This window comes from Mesoplodon bidens (assembly GCF_964165515.1).
Source record: "Mesoplodon bidens genome assembly, chromosome: 6".
NCBI classification, from domain to species: domain Eukaryota; kingdom Metazoa; phylum Chordata; class Mammalia; order Artiodactyla; family Ziphiidae; genus Mesoplodon; species Mesoplodon bidens.
The window spans coordinates 103,368,835-103,392,715 of NC_138162.1; the positions used below are offsets into that span (position 1 = coordinate 103,368,835).

At 38.2% G+C, this 23,881-nt stretch overlaps 1 protein-coding gene across 2 annotated transcripts in view; it reads left to right on the top strand.

Annotated features, from left to right (window-relative positions):
- The window catches only part of XPO7 (exportin 7), an 85,654-nt gene that overhangs the window by 38,274 nt on the left and 23,499 nt on the right, over window positions 1-23,881 (top strand). For both annotated transcript variants that reach the window (XM_081236692.1, XM_081236693.1), the window contains exons 2-10: window positions 7,662-7,808; window positions 12,843-12,936; window positions 13,475-13,641; window positions 14,645-14,710; window positions 17,059-17,163; window positions 19,023-19,188; window positions 19,800-19,873; window positions 21,657-21,776; window positions 23,498-23,644. In XM_081236692.1, the coding sequence (XP_081092818.1) occupies window positions 7,662-7,808; window positions 12,843-12,936; window positions 13,475-13,641; window positions 14,645-14,710; window positions 17,059-17,163; window positions 19,023-19,188; window positions 19,800-19,873; window positions 21,657-21,776; window positions 23,498-23,644 (1,086 nt within the window). The remainder of the gene's footprint in view (window positions 1-7,661; window positions 7,809-12,842; window positions 12,937-13,474; window positions 13,642-14,644; window positions 14,711-17,058; window positions 17,164-19,022; window positions 19,189-19,799; window positions 19,874-21,656; window positions 21,777-23,497; window positions 23,645-23,881) is intronic.

Here is a 23,881-nt window from a genome sequence, read left to right on the forward strand (position 1 = left end):
CCAAAAGGATCCTTGTTCCTGCTGCTAGGTCACGGGAGTTGTTTGTGAGTTAGAGGGATGTGTGGGAGTGTTCACCTGATTTTTTTTTTTTTTTTTTTTTGCTTTATGCGGGCCCCGCACTGCTGTGGCCTCTCCCGTTGCGGAACACAGGCTCCGGACGCGCAGGCTCAGCGGCCATGGCTCACGGACCCAGCCGCTCCGCGGCATGTGGGGTCCTCCCGGACCGGCGCACGAACCCGTGTCCCCTGCATCCGCAGGCGGACTCTCAACCACTGCGACACCAGGGAAGCCCCCACCTGATTTATTTTTTGTTGAATTCTCTCTTTTAAAAATATTTGCCTGATTGTTTTCATGATCTTTTCAATTTTAATATTTGCTTACTTTTAAATCTGATTTACTTGTATAATTAAAAAGTATAGAATTTAGGGACTTCCCTGGTGGCACAGTGGTTGAGAGTCCACCTGCTGATTCAGGGGACGCGGGTTCGTGTCCCGGTCCGGGAAGATCCCACATGCCGCGGAGCGGCTGGGCCCGTGAGCCATGGCCGCTGAGCCTGCGCGTCCGGAGCCTGTGCTCCGCAACGGGAGAGGCCACAGCAGTGAGAGGCCCGCGTACCGCAAAAAAAAAAAAAAAAAAAAAAAGTATAGAGTTTAGAACTGGGAGTATCTTTGTTAAATAACATAATAAAATCGACTTACTTTACCCATGAGAAAACTGAAGCTCTAGGAAATAAACTTGCCCAAAGTCACACCGTTAGTTACTAAGACCAGTATCCACATTGCTTAACTCTCAAGCTAATTCTTTGCCTAAGCTTTATGTAGCCCCATGTACTCAATAGATTGTTTTAACCAAGTTTGATAAAGAGTTAGTACCCAAAGTTAAGTCAAAATCTATTGTAATACGACATGCTCACTACTTTTAACTTTGACATCCAGGAGTGAACCACTGATATGAGACAAAACTGCATTACAGCAGGTGGAGAAAACTCCGCTGTCTACAGGGGCCAGACGCTTAGGAACTGAGTCAACGAGAGAGAGCCTGCCCCCTGGGAAGCACTGTGCTCTTACTGTCATTTGATTAGTGACACTTGAAAATGCAGGTCCAGTGTAATCAGATCTTCTAATTTTTCATGGGAAGCTAGAAAACCAGATATCATTATGAAATATTGGCAACTATGTCAGACTTTAAAACCACGCTATAAGACGAAAAACAAAAATGTCTGTGGGCCAGTTTGAGGCTACCAGTTTGAAACCTGTGCTTTAGAGGATTCAGCTTATACTGCAGCTTTCATTTCTCTGCACCATTAGTGACTATGAGAAGGAACCAAAACTGGGTTCTAGTGACATGTTAAATGGAAACTCTTGAGTTAAATTTATAAGTCAATAAGCCAGGCACAGTTAGTCTGGCTGTTTACCTCATGAAATAATTTGTTTACATGTGTTTTGGCTATGTGTTACCCACAGTGCAAACATCATATGTGTTTATTACAAGTTAGGATTAATACGTATTTTGAAGTTAAGTGTAGAATTTTGCAGTCTCATATGTTAGCAGACTTGCTCTCCTTATCTAATGCACGCAAGGCTCTGGCACTGCATTATCACCTGCTGAAAATACGTATTTTATCTTGCTTTACGACAGTAGACATTACATAGCATCTGCAGCCAAAAAGCTTTACTCACCCTCTTAGTACCCTCGGAAATAGAATGTCCCCACATGCATCCAGAAATCTTACCTTATTTATTTCCTGAGCAAATAATGGGAGTTACAGTTTTAAAAGCAGGAATTGGTGTAAAACTAAAGCATTCTAAACCTAATGTGCAATTGTCAGTTATTGATGAACTTCTTTTCCATTAGTATCAGAAAGAAAGAGATGAGAGTAAATACCTGAAGAATTTGGGGAGAACTGTGTCATTCTTCCGTCTTTTTTAAAAACTTATTGAAGTATAACATACTTATAGAAAAATACACAAATTATAAATGTACAACTCAATGAATTTTCTCAAAATGGATGTGCCTCTGTAATCAGCACCCAAATTAAGGAATGACACATTTATCCATATTACTATTGATGGACATTTGGCTTTCACGTTTGGGAACTATTACATTTAGTGCTGCCATGAACATTCCTATACAAGTGTTTTGGTGAACTTAGCACGTATCTCTGTTGGGTTTATACATAGGAGTGGAATAGCTGGGTCATAGGATATTTATATGTTTAGCTTTAATAGATCCTGCCAGTTTTCCAATGTGTTTGAACCAATTCCGACTCCACTAGCACTGTGTGACAGTTCCAGCATCCTAACCAGTGCTGGATGTTGGCCTTTTCATTTTAGTCATTCTAATGGATATCTCCTTGTGGTTTGGATTTACATTTCCTGATGATTATCGAGTTGAGCACCTTTCACTTATTGGCCCTTTGGATATTCTCTTGTAAAGTACAGATTCAGGTCTTTTGCACTGGCTTTATAAACTTTTTTTTTTGACTTTTTAAAAATAAATAGTCTGCCTATATAAATGTTCTCATTCAAAAAATGAGAATATCCCCCCCCCAATTGACTCCACTGCAGTTGCTAACATCTTAGAGATCTGCTGATGTATGTATAAAACTAAAATGGCTTTGGCCAAGATTGCCTTCTACATAACTTTATAAACAAGAAGAAACCTTGCGTGGCATGTTCTTTTCAGCCCATTTAAACTATCAGCATTTATTATTAGTAAGAAAGAACAAAATAAAAGTAGTAATAAACACAGACATAACTTTTTAAAACTTCAGCTATTAGAATATATTGCCTTTTTGGTTTCATGGATTTGTTTTATGAATTCTGACTGGAAACAATCAGCTGTTAATTAGTAATATATTACTAATTAGAGGAGTTAATTTAGAAAAAGAAGGTAGCTTAAATTTTTCCTTTTAAAAAATATTTATCTATATAATTGTTGGGGTTTTTTTCTGCTTACAAGTAATATCTGGTTGTGGTCAAAAATTTTAAAGTTATGGAAATACATGATAGAAATTAAAAGTCTCCCATAACCTAAGTTCCCAGAGATAATTGTTGCTGTGTTTTCATCCAGATTTTCCTGTATGAATTTGCTAACATATATCACAAATGATATACTCTACATACTGTTTTGCCACTTGCTTTTTTTAAATTAGAGTATAGTTGATTTACACTGTTGTGTTAGTTTCTGCTATACAGCAAAGTGAATCAGTTATACATATATATATATCCACTCTTTTTTAGATTCTTTTCCCATATCGGTCATTACAGAGTACTGAGTAGAGTTCCCTGTGCTATACAGTAGGTCCTTATTAGTTATCTATTTTATATATAATAGTGTGTATATGTCAATCCCAATCTCTCACTTTTATCCCCTCTACTTTCCCCCCTGGTAACCCTAAGTTTGTTTTTTACATCTGTCACTGTATTTCTGTTTTGTAAATAAGTTCATTTGTACCATTTTTTTAGATTCCACATATAAGCGATATCATATGATATTTGTCTTTCTCTGCTACTTGCTTTTTTATACATATAAATTTATTTATTTTTAATTTATTTTTGGCTGTGTTGGGTCTTCGTTGCTGCACACTGGCTTTCTCAAGTTGCGGTGAGCAGAGGCTACTCTTCATTGCAGTGCGTGGGCTTCTCATTGCTGTGGCTTCTCTTGTTGCGGAGCATGGGCTCTAGGCGTGCAGGCTTCAGGAGTTGTGGCACGTGGGCTCAATAGTTGTGGCTCGCGGGCTCTCGAGCAGAGGCTCGGTAGTTGTGGCGCATGGGCTTTGTTGCTCCGCGGCATGTGGGATCTTCTGGGACCAGGGCTCGAACCCGTGTCCCCTGCATTGACAGGCGGATGCTTAACCACTACACCCACCACTTGCTTTTTTAACCTAACAATAGTTGTCACTGGATTTTTAGGAGTTTTAAAAAACATTATCTATGATAATTGGATATTCATTATTGACAATAGGAACGCCTTACTGAATAGATAAAAAATAAATTTTAATTAGTATATCAGTTTTATTAGCCTTATACACCTCTTAAATCGTTCATTTTCTGGCAGGTTCAGTATGCATCTTTTAATTTACCCAACACAGTTTTTTCTGAATACACAGAAAAATTCCAACTAAGGAAGATCTAAATTAATAGAGTTTATGAACAGGTTGGAAGTGGCTTGATTTTTCAGCAATTCTTTTTATATTTCAGGCATCCTAATCATGAAAATTCAGCTACCAAATTGATAATTCTGACTATATATTCTTCATGAGAACTTCTCTGGATTGAACCTGTACTTTTCACTTTGTAATAGGGTGGTGCTTCTGATCATTTCAGGTGGTTTGGGTGGCTGTCAAATCAAGGATGTACTTTGTAGAGAACCTAGTCACCCAAGGGTTATGCTTGTTTTCTAGTTCACTACTCAGCATTATTGGGAATGTCATCATATCCTTCCTAAAAGCGAGTATCCTGGTGTCTGATTGGAAATCTCCAAGTGGATTTTTTTTTCCCAAGCAGTGAGGCTAAGAGTATATACTGTCGGGCTTTTTAAAGCAATATGTGACAAATTAAAATAAATTCCAAGGTATTCTGCTTTTTGGTGTAGTATAACATCTAATGCAGAAACAAAGTCTTCATTTTCCTGTAATGTACAGGCAACTCTTCAGCTAAATCATTAAATTCTGAGGTCTGTAGTCTCAACTGGTTGCACCTTATATTGAAATGAGAATAATTGAGCTGCATTTTCTCTATCCAGACTTAAAAAACTGTATAAAATAACGTTGTTGCTAAATATTAAGGAAGATATATTCATTTAATACCTTCATGGTAACTACTGTTGGTGAAATCCAGGTGGTTTAGGTTTGGAGGTTTGACTGTCTTGAGTTTCTTGTACTAAAGTAGTGCTTTGCTAGTTGAAGATCACTTTCCAGTTTTGTTAAGTATTTCACCCAGACATGCTTTTATGTTCCAGTGGGACCAGATGGACGTTTCTCTGTGGATTATCAATTTGGCAGCCTCAGGAATAGAAAATAGACATTCTTCTCTGGAGGCTCTTCTGTGACTGAACCGGCATCGTGTAATAGATGTCCTTATTAAGAACTGGTTGAATGGAAGAAGGGACTGCGTCAAAGGGGAAACACGGTGGTGTGTTTGCTGCTAAATGTGAAATAACTAGTTTCAACGGCTAATCAAACATTGTAGGATAAATTGTTTTATTCTGGGTCCCCAAAAAAGGTGATTCAAAGTAATGTAGATTTGCTTTCGAAACATTAGGATCCAAGAGAACAGAAATGTAAATGTCTCATTCCCCTCTCCTTCGATGCGTAGTACCGGCAACCCAAATAAAATGACTTGGTTTTTAGATGTTTTCACTAGTTGTTTGGGAAAACAAGATTGTTTCCCATTTGTCCTTCTGGAAACAAAGAAATAGAGCTTCGGTTCTCCAAACTGTTTGTGTAAATGGTCAAATTACTCTTTTGTTTTTTAAACGGTCTTGTTTCCTGAGCTGAGAACTCATTACCAGACTTACCCTGCAGTATGTTTTTGTCTGCTAAATTAAAGCAAATCAAAACAAAGCAACAACCAAAAAGCCCACCATAACCTGCATGTAGGTTTTTAGCAGTAAGGAACTACCGGTGACAGATGCTTAGCCATCATCTTGTGAACAACTTTGTTGTAATAAACACAAACAAGAGTTGCACTGGGGGAGCTACGGAACTGATTGATGAGACTTCAAGGAGAGTCATTATACCTTAAGCAGCCTGACTCTTTAGGGAGTGTCTGTTGAGGATATTGGGAAGCTCTCGTAGTGCGTGGTAGCTGTGGAGGTTAGGAGGCTGCTGCTGCTCCCTGACACCTAATACCAGATTTTATAGCTATCTTTCAGTTTCAGTTAGGGTATCTTTCTGTTGATGTCCTCTGTGTTACCTATTTTGAAAATAATTTGTCCCCTTTTAAGTTAGTCATTTCATGGGGGGGGGAGGGGGGAACCAGCCTGCTGGGTTGAAACAAAAACGTTGTGAAAGAGATTTAATCCCTTGCTTAGGAATGTGGGGATTTATAATTAAACTGATTCACTGGATGTTTGGCCAGTACTGGCAGGCGTAACACTGACTTTCACATGTGTTTTATGGAATAAGTGTAGTTAATTAGCCTTATTCTCTATTCCTTGTATTTATATGCTGTATGAAAAAATCAGCTATTGCTTATAGAACTTTCATTACTTGAGATCTGGCTTTGCAAGTACAGTTTTCTCTGTGCTTTTGAATTGAGGAGGGTATTAAGGGGGACCTCTGGAAGTCAGAGAGGGACAGATTAAACAGGAGCCTAATCAGAGTCCCAAGATGTTTTGAAGGGTGGTTTGTTTATCTTGTTTTGGAGTGGAGGTGGGCGGTTTGTAGAGGGCTCCCTGAAGTGAGACTGATGATCTTAGTGGGTCAGTATTTGTCTTTCTTGTTTTCTTTAGGTTAATGTTTGAAATCTATTAATCAGATTGAATAAAATAGGTATCCTGCCCTAAGGGCTTTACTACGTAGTAGAAAAGCTGTGATTTATAAAGCCACAGCATAATGAAATAAAGTGATAATGAAAAGCCTTGGGCAGACTGTGTAATGTATTTTAGGGTATTTACACAGGTTGGTTTGTCTAATTATTATTATTATTATTTTTGTTCTTGTCAGAATTGTCTTTTCTAATAGTAGGATCCTTCAAACTACTTAAACCAGATCTTGCTCGCTGCTGTAGAAAATAGGCTCAGAATTTCTTCGTAAAGTCCAGACTGGCCCTTTGAAAACTAGCAGATGTTTGCCCTTCTCTCTAGTCAGTGAAAGCTGACAGTCACATGAACCCTTACACATTCCTTTCCTCTTTGCTTTTGAACACATTAAGTGGAAGTGGATTTGCATCCCTTTGGGGTTTGGACCAAAGCACATACCCATCTCCTTCCTGCCTCCCTGGAACTGGTTCAAGATTTGGAGAGAAGGGTTTGTTTGGGGGCGTTTCCCATGTCTTATCTCTGAGCACATGCTAGGGTTGAATTTATTTTGACCCTGCGTTTTAAATTTGGATCCAAAGCAAGAGTTTAAAGTGCAACAGAAGAGAATCGCTGAACTTTAGACATGAGGGATCCGGAGAGGAAGGTACGTACTTGCATTCGGAAGCTTTCTCATAGATGTTGGCCATCGTTGTGCATACACATAACTGTAAACTGATAACTACTAGGCAAAGGGAGAATGCTTAAACGTGTGTAAAGATCTGTGTGATGCTTACATTGTGTGTTTATGTGCTTAATTTTACAGCGATGACTCTAGTATTCATAATCTTGAAATGGATGGCGGAGCAAGTAAATTCTGAATTTTTATTTGAAAACCTTTTGGAAAAGCTTAGGATGGGTATCTGCAAGGAAAAAAATATGTCATTTGTGATTGATCTTTAAGGGAATGACTGAAAAAGTATATAGATATTTTAGGCATTCTATCATTTTGTTTTCTAAAGCATCAAATAAAGAAGGCTGTAAATGGCTTTTATTGAAGGTCACCCAGATTCTCCTCCATGTTGAGAAGCAAGTCTGTCTTCATTGATTATTATTTATCTTTATCCAGTCATTTCGAGCACAGTACCTGGTGTATATAGTAGGCTCGACTGATTTCTTTTTTGACTGATCTTTTCCAGAGCCTGGCCCAACTAGAGAATCTGTGCAAACAGCTGTATGAAACAACAGATACAACCACTCGACTCCAGGCAGAGAAAGCCTTGGTTGAATTCACCAACAGCCCTGATTGCCTGAGCAAGTGCCAGCTACTCCTCGAAAGAGGAAGTGTACGTAAGATTTGAAAAATCCTAAAGGGTAACAGGTTTAGGAAAATATATTCTGGTTCTGAGTTTAGGGGTGGATTGGGATAACTTCTGTTCCTTGATTTTTCTAGGTACCTCTGCCTTGTTAATTTCACTTTTTTAAAATGTACCAGAACTGCCAGGTTGGCAAAAAAGACCTTACAGACTCATCGGGGAAAATCTCATTGAGCGTATATTTTTGTCCTGTAATTTTTCGTCTTGAATCAAATTTCTGGGACTCTTTTTCTGTTTTTTACACTTAAGTACCACTTCGTATCCTTTACAAAGAAGACAGGGTTGTCTATAATTGACATTTCTTATCCACAAAGTTCATGTCACCTTGTAAGATCCCTAGTCTTCTCTGTTTTTCCTTCCCTGTACCACAGCTGCTTCTTGTCTTAGAAGTGTAGGGGAAGAAATTACCTCGACAATGAAAATTACAGGAAGTTACAGTTTTTAAAATGGAATTAGAACCTCTTCCAGCTTAAAAATGGCATTAGAACCTCTTCCAGCTTAAAAATGGCATGCAGAGCTTCCCTGGTGGCGCAGTGGTTGAGAGTCCGCCTGCCGATGCAGGGGACACGGGTTCGTGCCCCAGTCCAGGAAGATGCCACATACCACAGAGAGGCGGGGCCCGTGAGCCATGGCCGCTGAGCTTGCGCCTCCAGAGCCTGTGCTCCACAATGGGAGAGGCCACGACAGAGGCCCCCGTACCGCAAAAAAAAAAAAAAAAAAAAATGGCATGCAATGATCAATAATGCTTTTAATGAGACATGACTTAATTAAGTTAATATTTTTGGCAAGATGGAGGTCTTAGGAAGGGTAAGCATCCAATCAGGGTATCATGAAAGGGCATCAAGACAGTTAGAATCCCAGCTAGACCAGGAGCCAGCACTCTGCTGAAGACTAAAAGGAAATGTGAAAAGGAGGAAAGCAGTTAATTTGTTGAGAGTATAGAATTCTAGATGACTTCATTTTTGAATTTGCATTAGTAGTGTTACAGAATTTATGCAGTAAACTGAACAAATTATAGTTGGCTAAATAATATCCTTTAGTAGCTGAGGGAGCTAACTCTTTTCCCAAGCTTACAAGATTACAGTCATGGTCAGAGACTGTGTAGGGCTCTGTTCTATTTTCAGATTTTTTTGTATTTCTTTTCAATCCCTTGGTTCTAGGATTGATCCACTTGGATTTGTATTGTGGGAGATGCACAGCTAGCTCTCATTTGACTCCCACTGGAGCCCCACAGTGTCATTTGTGACACTGTTAACTCCAGTTCCTCATGTTGTCAGTCAACAGGCTGGAATAAAACAGGGTTGGTGCAATACTGAAAACACTTAATTATAGTGGGTTCTTCCTTTTTAATCTCTATTGACTTCTTAGTGACTTAGCAGATTTATTGGAATTATATGCAGAAACCATTTACATGTTATATAGTGTATAGATATACACTATGTTCTATAGTTATAGTAGCCTCTCTTGCATTATTAGTGATTTGACACACCTGCTTTAGTCAGTTTAAACCATGTTCAAGGGTGTTGAATAAAAATCACATGTCATACACCATGATCAAGTGGGGTTTATTCCAGGAATGCAAGGATTCTTCAATATATGCAAATCAATCAACGTGATACACCATATTAACAAACTGAAGGAGAAAAACCATATGATCATCTCAATAGATGCAGAGAAAGCTTTCAACAAAATTCAACACCCATTTATGATAAAAACCCTGCAGAAAGTAGGCATAGAGGGAGCTTTCCTCAACATAATAAAGGCCATATATGACAAACCCACAGCCAACATCGTCCTCAATGGTGAAAAACTGAAACCATTTCCACTAAGATCAGGAACAAGACAAGGTTGCCCACTCTCACCACTCTTATTCAACATAGTTTTGGAAGTTTTAGCCACAGCAATCAGAAGAAAAGGAAATAAAAGGAATCCAAATTGGAAAAGAAGAAGTAAAACTGTCACTGATTGCAGATGACATGATACTATACATAGAGAATCCTAAAGATGCTACCAGAAAACTACTAGAGCTAATCAATGAATTTGGTAAAGTAGCAGGATACAAAATTAATGCACAGAAATCTCTGGCATTCCTATACACTAATGATGAAAAATCTGAAAGAGAAATCAAGAAAACACTCCCATTTACCATTGCAACAAAAAGAATAAAATATCTAGGAATAAACCTACCTAAGGACACAAAAGACCTGTATGCAGAAAATTATAAGACACTGATGAAAGAAATTAAAGATGATACAAATAGATGGAGAGATATACCATGTTCTTGGATTGGAAGAATCAACATTGTGAAAATGACTCTACTACCCAAAACAATCTATAGATTCAATGCAGTCCCTATCAAACTACCACTGGCATTTTTCACAGAACTAGAACAAAAAATTTCACAATTTCTATGGAAACACAAAAGACCCCGAATAGCCAAAGCAATCTTGAGAATGCAAAACGCAGCTGGAGGAATCAGGCTCCCTGACTTCAGACTATACTACAAAGCTACAGTAATCAAGACAGTATGGTACTGGCACAAAAACAGAAATATAGATCAATGGAACAGGATAGAAAGCCCAGAGATAAACCCACACACATATGGTCACCTTATCTTTGATAAAGGAGGCAGAAATGTACAGTGGAGAAAGGACAGCCTCTTCAATAAGTGGTGCTGGGAAAACTGGACAGCTACATGTAAAAGTATGAGATTAGATCACTCTCTAACACCATACACAAAAATAAGCTCAAAATGGATTAAAGACCTAAATGTAAGGCCAGACACTATCAAACTCTTAGAGGAAGACATAGGCAGAACACTCTATGACATAAATCACAGCAAGATCCTTTTGGACCCACCTCCTAGAGAAATGGAAATAAAAACAAAGATAAACAAATGGGACCTAATGAAACTTCAAAGCTTTTGCACAGCAAAGGAAACCATAAACAAGACCAAAAGACAGCCCTCAGAATGGGAGAAAATATTTGCAAATGAAGCAACCGACAAAGGATTAATCTCCAAAATTTATAAGCAGCTCATGCAGCTCAATAACAAAAAAACAAACAACCCAATCCAAAAATGGGCAGAAGACCTAAATAGACATTTCTCCAAAGAAGATATACAGATTGCCAACAAACACATGAAAGAATGCTCAACATCATTAATCATTAGAGAAATGCAAATCAAAACTACAATGGGATATCATCTCACACCAGTCAGAATGGCCATCGTCAAAAAATCTACAAACAATAAATGCTGGAGAGGGTGTGGAGAAAAGGGAACCCTCTTGCACTGTTGGTGGGAATGTGAATTGGTACAGCCACTATGGAGAACAGTATGGAGGTGCCTTAAAAAACTACAAATAGAACTACCATATGACCCAGCAATCCCACTACTGGGCATATACCCTGAGAAAACCATAATTCAAAAAGAGTCATGTACCAAAATGTTCATTGCAGCTCTATTTACAATAGCCCGGAGAGGGAAACAACCTAAGTGTCCATCATCGGATGAATGGATAAAGAAGATGTGGCACATATATACAATGGAATATTACTCGGCCATAAAAAGAAACGAAATTGAGCTATTTGTAATGAGGTGGATAGACCTAGAGTCTGTCATACAGAGTGAAGTAAGTCAGAAAGAGAAAGACAAATATTGTATGCTAACACATATATATGGAATTTAAGAAAAAAAATATCATGAAGAACCTAGGGATAATACAGGAATAAAGACACAGACCTACCAGAGAATGGACTTGAGGATATGGGGAGCAGGAAGGGTAAGATGTGACAAAGCGAGAGAGAGGCATGGACATATATACACTACCAAACGTAAGGTAGATAGCTAGTGGGAAGCAGCTGCATAGCACGGGGAGATCAGCTCGGTGCTTTGTGACCGCCTGGGGGAGTGGGATAGGGAGGGTGGGGGGGAGGGAGACGCAAGAGGGAAGAGATATGGGCACATATGTATATGTATAACTGATTCACTTTGTTATAAAGCAGAAACTAACACACCATTGCAAAGCAATTATACTCCAAAAAAGATGTAAAAAAAAAATCAGATGTCAAAGTCACTTTTATAGATTTTTTCCATAAACTTAAGTTATTTTTATAACTGATGGGATGATGTAATGCCTATGGATAGCCTACTGTCTTAAGGACTTATAGTTTCATGGGAAATTATGTTTAACCCTTGATTAAATTGTTTTGATGATTCTGAGTCTGTCCCTGTTATGTGACATTATATAATATAGCCACATGGGGGAATCTGAATTTGCACACGGCTCCTCCTTATACATTATGATCAGATAGAGTACTCTGATTCTCCATAAGGTTAAAATTCATTAAAATCCACACTTGAGAATGATAATGCTATTCCACTGCCTAGGGCATAATTTTTCTTTCTCATAAATAATTGTTAGGAATTTACTACTAAAACTAGCATATACATTCCCCAAAGCTGTAGCTGATTGATAGTTGTGCTGATGGGAAGATACAATGGGGGGATTAACTACCCAGCATAATGTGGTGGTTCCTTCTAAAACTACTTCTTCTTGTCTTCTTTTTCTTTTTTCCCCTCTTTCTAATGCCATACTATAGGAGTATTATGAGGTGAAACTTTTTGAAACATCATTATAACAAGGCTGTTGGAGGGAGAAGATTTCTTGACTTAAATGAAAGAAGAGATTTAGCTTCTTTTCTGAGAAGAGCCCCTCTAACTTCTGCCCTCTCAAAGTGATACAGATACCTGTATTAGGTTCAGTTTGATCAGCCATTCACTTTATCCTGCCCTTTGCTCATGACTGAAATCGGCTTAATGAGCACTTATGCTTTGTGGGGCTCATTTTTCCTTAGTATGTGACCCTTTAAAATCCTGAGGATTAAGTATAGCAAAGCCGATTAATTTTCTTGAATTTGAGAACAGATCTCCAAGTTAAAAACTTTATGACTGACTAACTCAATAAAATTGAATTCTAAGTCCTTTCCCCCCTCTTTTCACAGTCATCTTACTCCCAGTTACTGGCAGCTACATGCCTTACAAAGCTTGTATCGCGCACAAATAACCCTCTACCATTGGAACAACGAATAGATATTCGTAAGTAGAGAGTTATCTTTTTTCTCTTAAAGAAATTAGTTGAGTGATGTTCTAGTAATAGTTACATTTATGTTGCTTGTCTGATAATGTTCTGAAATTGCTAAGCATACAGAATATCTAGAATCCAGTTTCTTTCCAGAATTTGGGCTTAAAAGTGAAGAGGACCCGATATAATTGTTTCTAGATAAAGCCTGCATTATCCCTTCGGTTTTCAGAAGGTTTCTTTCATTCAGTCTTTACTGTCACTAATAACTAAGAAAAACATTGTTAAGGATTTTGAATTCTGTGCAGACCATGCTATTTAACCATCGAGGGATAGATTCAAGGCTGCCTTACCTCAGATTCTTCATTGGGACACGTTGTATATTCTGAGTTGGAAAGCCTATGAATCTTAAATTCCAAGTCCCATTTCTCAATAGTGTGAATAATTAGGGAAGTTTAGGGTAAATAGTTTAAATTTACCACTTCTTAGACATTTAAAGATGTACACCCTTCCCTGGCAGAGCCTTCTACAACACAGATTACTTTTGTTTTATAGGGAACTATGTGCTCAACTACCTTGCCACTCGGCCAAAGTTGGCTACTTTCGTGACACAAGCACTTATTCAGTTATATGCCAGAATCACAAAACTGGGCTGGTTTGACTGTCAGAAGGATGACTATGTCTTCAGAAATGCAATCACAGATGTCACAAGGTTTTTACAGGTATGATTTATGTGTTTGATGGAATAAAAATGGGTGAAGCAATATATGCTTACTTACATATTGATCTATAAGTGGAATTACTTGGTATATATTCTTCTGTGTCTTTTTAACTCTTCATGTGTCTCGGCTTTACATGTTTAGATGTCAGCACAAAACCTGCTTCATTCTTTCTAATGCTTACACACCATTCCAGTTTAAAATACCATAATTCATTTAACTTTTATAGGTGGGCATTTAGTTAGTATCTATATCTTGACTTAAATAAATACTTCAGTGAATATCCTAGTGTGCATGTGTGTATATATATATATATCTTTTTATACTTTGAGTTAAGTGTGTTTATAGTGTGACTTCCCAGCCTTTGAATTATTCAATCAGAGGGATGTGTGTATTTTGGGTTTGCAAGGATATTTCCAAATTACCCTCAAAAAAAAGTTGTTCCCTGCAACAATTAAAAGAATGCCTATTTCCCTGTACCTCCACCCTGTGACCTCAGCTTTATTTTTCCAGTTTGGTAGGTAGAAAGAATTGGTAGCTCAGCATCTGAGTTACAGATGAGACAGAACAAATTTTCATATGCTGATTTACTGCTTATTTTTGTTTTTCTGTGAACTTCCTGTTTATATCTTACGTACATTTTTTTATCGGGTTCTTTGCCCTTTTTTGTATACAGTCTCTTTGTAAATTATCTTACACGTTCATCATTTATCTTAAATGTGATTTGCTAGTTTCTCTTTCTGTGGTATGTATGGTACTTAAGGGTATTTTTAAAATACAAAGGGTTTCAATTTTGTTGAAGTCAGATTTAGCAGTCTTCTTTTATGGCAGGTTAGATTTTATGTCCTGCAAAGCAGAAGTTTTAAACTACAGTTTCTTGCTACATCGTCTAGGCAGTTTTAATAGCAGCACAGGACTCTGTTATTTCAAGAGTATGACTGCATTCCAAATGCTGAAATCAAGCTGCACAGGCCAACTCTTTCTGCCTTTTTTTTTTTTAAACCAGGATAGTGTTGAATACTGCATCATTGGTGTCACAATTTTATCTCAGCTAACCAATGAAATTAATCAAGTAAGTGCTACAGCCTTCCTCATTGAAGTAAGTGCCATATTTTTTCTTAGTATTGGTGTTTTCTGCTGTGTGTGGGATGATCTTTTTTGGCAGTTGTGTGCTTTTGCGGTAAGTGATTAATGCCCTTTTGAAGCAAACTAGTTCCATTGGGTTTCCCTCTGTAAGTGCAGTCTGCCTCACTCTTAATATCCAGATCCCCTTCTGTCTCTGGAATATTTTTTCCTCTCATCTCAGCTTTCCTCAGTGGTATTAATGTTCATTGTTAGAGATGAGAGCAACGGTCCTAAGTCAGAACTTAGGAAACCAGCATCATTGGTGGTGCCCCTTCTGCTGTATAAATTAATGTGTTGGTAAAGATTCAAAAATCAGTTCTCATGTGCTGTTATTAAAGATTTTGCTGATAGTCTTTTCAGAATGCACGACACGTTCTGCTAAATACCAGGTAATTTTTTTAAATAGTCATTGATGTCACAGATTACTACAGAGGAAACACCAGTGGCTTTCTTTTGCTCTGGCTATTATTTTTTAGTCATTTACTTTTGTATCCAGCTAAAATGTTATAATTATTGAACAGGCCAGAATTAATATTAATTGTAACATCTCACCCTTCAGTTGTCAGCTATTAATTACATTGGCATCGTTGCTACTGCTTGTATTTATGCAGACATTTCTATTAACCCTGAGAAATTTTAACTGTGAGTTGGTACTATTTTAAATGCACTAGCTTATAGTCCGTTAAAATCTGGAGTCCATCTTGTGTTCTCTGTCACATGCAATCCCCATTGCGGTTGGTAATTATCGAAATAATAGCTCACACTTTTGAGTGATTTCTATGTGACAGGCACTGTTCTAAGCACTTTACTTATACTAATTTTATTCTCACAATAGTCCTGTGAGATAGGGACTCTGGTTATCCCATTTCCTAGATAAGGAAACTGAGGCTCACAAAGGTTGAATAATTTGCCTACAGTGTCACAGTTACCTGGCAACAGTATATGAATTCAAACCCCATATAGGCTTATTACAGAGCCTGTGCTCTTAGCAACTGACTTATTATTTACCCACTATTACCCTTGTAGTAAGAGAGCATGCGTTAACTTAAGTACAGAGATTGTGGGGTTAATGCTCTCCCCTTTGAAGCTTGGTTCCAGAAAATCCATCAGTGTCGGTATTTTTTAAATCTTCGAAATTTTGTCTTTTTTAAGAAAATAATAGAAATGTGTGTGACATACTTAAGATGTAATTATTCTCTGTATTATGATCAGTATAACAGATTATATATAGCATCTGGTATATAATCTAGCATCACCTTTTTATCCACGACATTTATGATAACACAGTGACACGGAAGCAAAAATCGGAACACTTTGAACCTCTATGTAACTTAGTTTCCTATTGGCTTTTTTTTTTTTTTGGTTGTCATTTATATCAGAAAACATATTTCTGTTACCATTCCTATTTGAACTTAGAAATAAAATTAAGGGGGCATTCCATAACTTGGTTGTCTATCAGAAATCTTGCTGCATTTTTTCTTTAATGTGCCAAAAGCAAAATGAACTCCCTCCTGGTTGAACTAAACAGCATATAGAAGAGATTTAAGCTTACAGTAAATGGTTGGACTGAAATTACTCTAGGCAACCTTGAAATTCCTTTATTGCACTCATTGAGTACCTACTATGTGTCAGAAATAGAGGGCCTACTAAAGAAGTAAAAGACTTAATCCTTGACCACAAAAACCTTTAAAATATGACGAAAAGACAAGAACAGAGGAGTAAATGAGAGACAAATACAACCACTTAATTTAAGTACTCACTTCTGTGGTATAGACTGCACGTTGAAATACGTTAGAGAAGGAAGAGAGTATTACAGGCTATCGTCTATCCTAAGTTCACGGCTGTTAGTCAATGACTGTTTTAGAAATTTTGTAGTAACTTCAGCCCTGACTGGATTGTTTACCAAAACCCAAGCCTTGCTACTGTCTGGTTTTGAGACTAAGCCACAATACAACATGATAGAAATTATTAGCAATGTCTTCCAACAGTTTGTTAAATTTTACCTCCCTGAGTGCAGAGGAAATTAAAACTTTGCAGTGGAGATACTCACCTCTCCTTCTGTCTTCCCTCTGTATGCAGTAGAGACATGATATCCTGGCTAGCTGTTATTAGCAGCTTATTGTCATCTGCATTCTCTCACTAAATATGGTCTAACAGTAACTTAAATGTTTAAAATGTATTTTGTTATTTATGTTGGTCTTACTGAAAATCCTTCTAGTTTACTTGAAGTCTACAAGAAAATTTTTTTCTTTGCAACTAATTCTAAAACTTGCGTTGGTTTGTTTTTCTGCACAGGCAGACACCACCCATCCTTTAACCAAGCACAGAAAAATAGCCTCTTCTTTCCGAGATTCATCGTTATTTGATATCTTCACTCTTTCCTGCAATCTGCTAAAACAGGTGAGATTGTATGTTGGGACCTGCTTCACAGGTCCTTTTGAAAGGATGAGAATAAGTGGGGACTTGTTATGACCCCACGAGAGTTTATGCATCTCTTTAATCATCGTCATGTCTCACGTAATACATATGTCCGAGCTGTGGAAGAAACTTACCAAACTGTAAGAAAGAATTGTGATTTCCCTATTTCACATCTGTTCCCCTAGGTAAAGAGCAGTATGTGAACACTTATCCCATGCTCCTATTTTAAAGGAACTAGTTTACCACAAAGTTTGAGGTTTTTCTTGTTGGCTTTTTTTATATCCACATAAGATCTTCCTATGTGGAGTAAAGGCATCTTCACTTTATGGTGTTTGGATTCTCAGTGCTTTGAAAGCCGTCTCAGACTACATTGTTAGCATACTAAAACTAGGCTGGCTTCCCTGTCCCCTGCTGAGTTACAGGCAGCAAATAAACAAGCAACATCTGTAAGGAAAAGCAGATTTTGAATTTTTAACATCCACTTAGATTTCATAACCTGAAGGGGTAGACAGTATCACAGAAGGAAATCACCAGTTTTAAAATAGAAAGTTGTATTTCATTTATTGATAGACTTGAACTAAGGAAGAAATGTTAACTTGTGAGTTCTACACATGTATAACCATGTTTGGATGCTTCGTCGCTATAGAAAGCCAAATGGAATTAGCCTCTGGCTTTTTGTTCGTTTGGGGGTTTTTTGTTTGTTTGTTTTCTTGTTCTTGTTCTCATTTTCCAGTATGTCTCAATTGTACGATTAGAAGCAAGTTTGGATTTTTCTTTTGTCCCAGTTAATGATGTCCATCTTTTCCTTCAGTTACCTAGTTTTACTTCAGGATTCCCAAAAAATTCTCAGTTTGGGCAAGCTGCCTCGCAAAAGCTGTTGTAGCTCACAAGCTGCCTCGCAAAAGCTGTTTCTAGAGGGAAAAAGCTTTTGAGAAAACTGAGCCTTGAAACCTCCTCTAATACTGATTCTGTCAAAAACAATGAGCCAGCCAGTCACTGAGGTCACAGCTGGTAGATATTTGAATCTCATAGTCACCGTAGCTCTGGACCACTATTGAGCTATAGGCCAGTACACTGCTCTGATGAATAAATAAAATTCAGTGGTGATTTTGTTTTGATTGTGGTCTGAAAGATTTTTCTTGATGCTGGCGATGGTAATGTTAAAAAGAGGAAGGAAGACAGGGCAGGGTGTAAAATTTACTAGAACTCCCTCCAGAGTTTAGTCCAGCCCTGTCTAGAAATGATAAGGATCTAAAATTCAAATAAAGTAACCAAACATCCCATACTGCTTCAGAATTCACTGTGGCCACGATGCCAACAGCATATAAAGAGTAAGTGTCAAAGGGGGAATTTCTTTAAATACGAGCTTCATGGTTTTTTGTGATTTTATTTTTATTTATTTATTTTTTTTGCGGTACGCGGGCCTCTCACTGCTGTGGCCTCTCCCGTTAAGGAGCACAGGCTCCGGACGCGCAGGCTTAGCGGCCATGGCTCACGGGCCCAGCTGCTCCGTGGCATGTGGGATCTTCCTGGACCAGGGCACGAACCCGTGTCCCCTGCATCGGCAGGCGGACTCTCAACCACTGCGCCACCAGGGAAGCCCCCAGCTTCATGTTTTTATAGTAAATATGTTTTAATAGTAAATAAGGAGCTAGGAGTTTCATAGTGATGGAAGGACTTTGAAGGCGATGGAAGTGCAGCATCTTTTGGGAGAGAAACGTCACTTCACTGTGTTGGAATACCACCCTCCTTTTCTGGCTTAGCGGCCTCCTCGTAAGTCTGGTAGCAAGCGTGGAAGAGAGGAGTGATTGTTTGGGGCTCATATGTGGTCATTTTTACAGGCTTCTGGAAAGAATCTGAACTTGAATGATGAAAGTCAGCATGGCTTGCTGATGCAACTGCTCAAACTCACTCATAACTGCCTAAACTTTGATTTCATCGGCACTTCTACTGATGAGTCCTCAGATGACCTGTGCACGGTACAGATTCCCACCAGCTGGCGATCAGGTAATACAGTCACACCCTCTGAAACAGGTTGCCTCTCCACGCTACCTGGAGTCTGCAGGGTGGTCTCAGGAACCCCTGGCAAATCCCCTGCTTGCTCTTAGAGAAAACTTAGGATGTCAGTATGGGTCTTTTTAAAGTCAGAGAGAGGCTGTTGGAGGATCCCCCAGCCAGGGAGAACTCTTTAATTACTGGGTTCCTGGCGGATGTGAGTTTGACCTTACGTTAATCACCTAGAGACTTCTGATATCTTACTCATTTGAGGGAATTTCTAACTTTAAAAACAAAATCAAATAAAAGAACTTGTGCTTATGCTTGGTATTGTATTCCTAAGGATAAAAATTCTTGCTATGAACAGAGTTCTGATTGTCTTAAGTTGTTTGAGGATCAGAAGAATGAATCCATTTCTTAGAGGAGCTAAAAAGTGCTTAAAAAAAACAAAACAAAAAAAAGAACGGAAAACAAAAAGCCCCTATTAGCTTATCACTTTCAACTGAAATAAACATTCTGTAAGATAAGAAATCAGGAAGATATGCTCCCCGATGACTATAGCACCGGAGTGTGCCAGCTGCATTGTGCAGACGTACTCAGTAAAGTGCTCTTTTGTCTTTCAGCGTTCTTAGATTCTTCAACTCTGCAACTGTTTTTTGACCTGTATCATTCCATCCCTCCTTCGTTTTCACCTCTGGTGAGTCAGGACCACAGTTTCTATTTCTAGTACATAGCAATTGGTGAATAAGCCTTATGTTCATTCTGTTGTACAAAATCATAGAAGTAAAGCATAGAAATACTAGGGTTAGTTGTCTAGCCTTTTGAGATAAAGCTTGTCACCTAAAGGTTCTCACAGTAAAGTCTTAATTCCTTCTAAATTGTTCCTGGGAATTCCTTGGCGGTCCAGTGGTTAGGAATTCATGCTTTCACTGCAGGGGCCCGGGTTCAGTCCCTGGTTGGGGAACTAAGATCCCGCAAGCCACGCAGTGTGGCCAAAAATAGTTGTTCCTGTCATTAATGACAGATTGCTGCAGATGTCAAGCTCTTTTGGTCTCCCCTTTGTATCTGGCTTTTTACTATCCCTCAAATTGCCACAGGCTAGAATGTGGGGAATTCACCTTATATTGCCTATTTGAAGATTGTCAAGACTAAGAAAATTTCTGAAAATCCCTCAAGCATATGTTACATAAGTGCTAAATGGAAGCTGTATTGGGAAGGCATATTTGCATACTTACCCTGAATAACATTTGAAACCTCTTGGGAATGCTGCATTTCTCCTTTAAAGCAATAATTAACCTCCTCAAATCTCAAAATTCATTCAAGTCCTAAAAGGCGTTGGTCTGATATTTCAGATTGTTGGTATAAAATACCATTGTACAAAACATGCAAAGAAAATACAGTAAAGTAAGTGGGTGTTTTGCGTAGTTTTTCTGCAGTAGACTACTTTCCTGGTAATAGCACTTTTCCAAATTAATGTGGACCTTCACTTTAGCAGAAACATGAGTTCGTGTTTTTTGTATCGTTAAGTTTACTTCAGGAAAAGGTAACACACTTAAGAAGGGTAATGAATGAAAGGACTGTTCGTAAAGGGGTGGGCAAAATTAAGGGAATCCAACAAGGGGTGGTGATGTACACCCCCTGGGGCTAGCAATAGTGGGCAGCCTCAAGGGGCAAGAGGAAGAAACCCTGGAGAGAGCTGAAGCTGTGACTCAGGGGAGGGCTGTTCACCAGAGGTAGAGAAACTCTGCCAACCATGGCCCAGCTGGGGGTGGGGAGGGGGCTCCTCTTTCTTCCTGCCCTTGATCTCCTGCTGGTACTTTCCAATGGTTGAAGCCAATGAGAAGCAAGAAGGCAAGGGAACTTGGCTGTTGTTAGTCAACAGAGGTCAGCCTCCCAGGGAGCAGAGACAGGGAGGAGAAGGGCAGAAAATAGATCTGGAGGGGCAAACAGAATGTAAATACCTAGCACAGCGGGGAAAGGGGAAAATGCTTTCATTTTAAAACCTGTTTTCTTTAGGGCACAGATCTGACTTGGTTATTTCATTATAGCAGTACATAGCAAAGGCTGATTAGCCAAAAGGCCTTAATAAAACCAAAAAAAAACTAAATCTAAAGCATTATTTAAACTATGAATTGCTTGGTATTTTCAAGCTTTCAATATATATCTTAAACACAAATCAAAGAAGCCATCAGGGTGGTCAAAGAATAAAATGTAGATGAATTTCCAAACTATGGATTTAACTAGTTGTTACAATCAACCTGGATCTGATGCTCTTTTTATGTTTCTTTTAATAAAGCTGTTTCAGATATCCTAAGCTACATCCCCGTTGATCTTTTTTTTAATATCATTATAATGGTAGCAGGGGTTGAAAGAACAGCATTAGTGCTATATGTAAAGAATATTTACAGCAGGGGAAAGGGTAATGAAAATAGCTATACAGTCTTTTTGATCATTTGTGTTTGGGTTGTGCCCTGCTTTAGGTATTATCGTGCTTAGTACAGATTGCCTCAGTTAGAAGATCCCTGTTTAACAATGCAGAGAGGGCCAAGTTTCTCTCTCACCTTGTTGATGGTGTTAAACGAATACTGGAAAACCCACAGGTAAGGTTTTTGAGAAATTATTTTTACTTGTGTGTGTATATGTGTGTATGATTAGTATATGCCTATCTGTTATGGCTCCAAAGAAAAATCAATCTAGAGGTCACACTTAGCAGAAATCAGAGAAAACAGTTCAGTCTGTCATCCTTCAGAAGATTTAAGTGAGTGTATATTTGTAGATCTAAATAATACTTACCCAGAAGAGGAGCTTGTATCCTCTAGTTTAAGGAACGTAGGAATTGTGGGAAGGGATCCCCTTTTGTTGTTGTTCATTTTTATTGGAGTATAGTTGATTTACAATGTTGTGTTAGTTTCAGGTGTACAGCAAGGTGAATCAGTTATACATATACATATATCCACTCTTTTTTTTTAGATTCTTTTCCCACATAGTCCATTACAAGGTATTGAGTAGAGTTCCCTGTGCTATACAGCAGGTTCTTATTACTTACCTATTTTATATACAGTAGTGTGTATATATCAACCCCAGTCTCCCAATTTATCCCTCCCCCTCTTATCCCTTGGTAACCATAAGTTTGTTTTCTACATCCGTGACTTTACTTCTGTTTTGTAAATAAGTTCATTTGTACCCTTTTTTTTAGATTCCACATGTAAGCGATATCATACGATATTTGTCTTTCCTTGTCTGACTTACTTCACTCAGTATGACAATCTCTAGGTCCACCCATGTTGCTGCAAATGGCATTCTTTTAGGGAAGGGATCACTTTGAAGGAAAATAAGGATAGAGCTAGTCATTTTTCCCAAAGAAACTAAGAATCTAAAATTTGTTTTTTGTTTTCATTTCCATTTTTTTGAATGTACATTATTTACCTAAGTGTATAGGGCTACATTTAGGTGGGAGGGGAGCTATTTCTCGTTCAGATATTCATTCCATAACTCAGTTGCCCTTTTGTCTTTTTCAGTCCCAAAGACTCAGCTAACACCTCTTTTTTTTAAGTATTTCTTCTCCACACTAGAAAATATCATAAAAACAGTTCACTTTTAAATATACTCTGTTGTCTCCCTCTTTTTAAAAATTCATTTATTCTATCAACAAATTGTATGGAGCCACCTACCATGTGCCAGGGATTCAGTGGTGAGCAAAACAAAACCTGCCCTCCTCTAATAGAGGAGGACATATGTAAGGAAACAAGTATGCTGGTGTAGTATGCAAACAGATGAAAAGTGTTTGATATAAGTATATAATAAAATACATAAACATACTAATATAGGAGTACGTTTATTGTAGCAAAGATGATATAATATATGAAATATTTGTGTAACTTTGCCACTGTAGTTTAGTTGTGCTTAATGACAGATTTAACAGATGTGAAAATAAAAATCTCATTACTTTTCATTTGATTGGTGGGAAGCAAACAGACCAGTCACATCTTAGATCGTGCGCGTTTTCTGCCGTTAATCAACTTTACAGCCCTGGGCAAGTAGTGTTGTCCTTCTGGGCTTCTGTTTCGGACTCTTCCAGTTGAGGCTAATAACCCCATCTCATAGGATGATTATTATGGACAGATGAGATAATAGATGTAATAATCCCTTTTAAAAGTGACTTTTAAAAAATTGCTTTTAAACATTATACAGATGTGTCATTCTGAATGATGACCTGCAGCAGATTCCCCCCTCTCCTCATGCCATCATCCCAGATGTCATTCGGGAAGAAGTATAGTGAATCACATTTTACATTTTATTTTCCTCCCTGTGCTGTCACCAGAGTTTATCAGACCCAAACAATTACCATGAGTTTTGCAGACTACTGGCCCGATTGAAGAGTAACTATCAACTGGGAGAACTAGTAAAGGTGGAAAACTACCCTGAGGTCATCCGATTGATAGCTAACTTCACAGTGACCAGCCTACAGGTTTGTCTTTGATTGCTTGTCCCTTTCTTCCTAAACGTTGGAACCTCTTCTCTTACTCATTGGTTTTATTTAACCTTGTAAGAATTTCTTTTTCCCTCGGCAGAAGCGAATGTAAGTATAGGGCAACCCTGCACAGAGTGGTTACTATTGCAGCTACTCGTTCACATTACAAAAGTGCAAGCAGTGTGGATAGAGGAGCATGAGGGAACTGCAAGAATAATATTTAGATTCAAGACT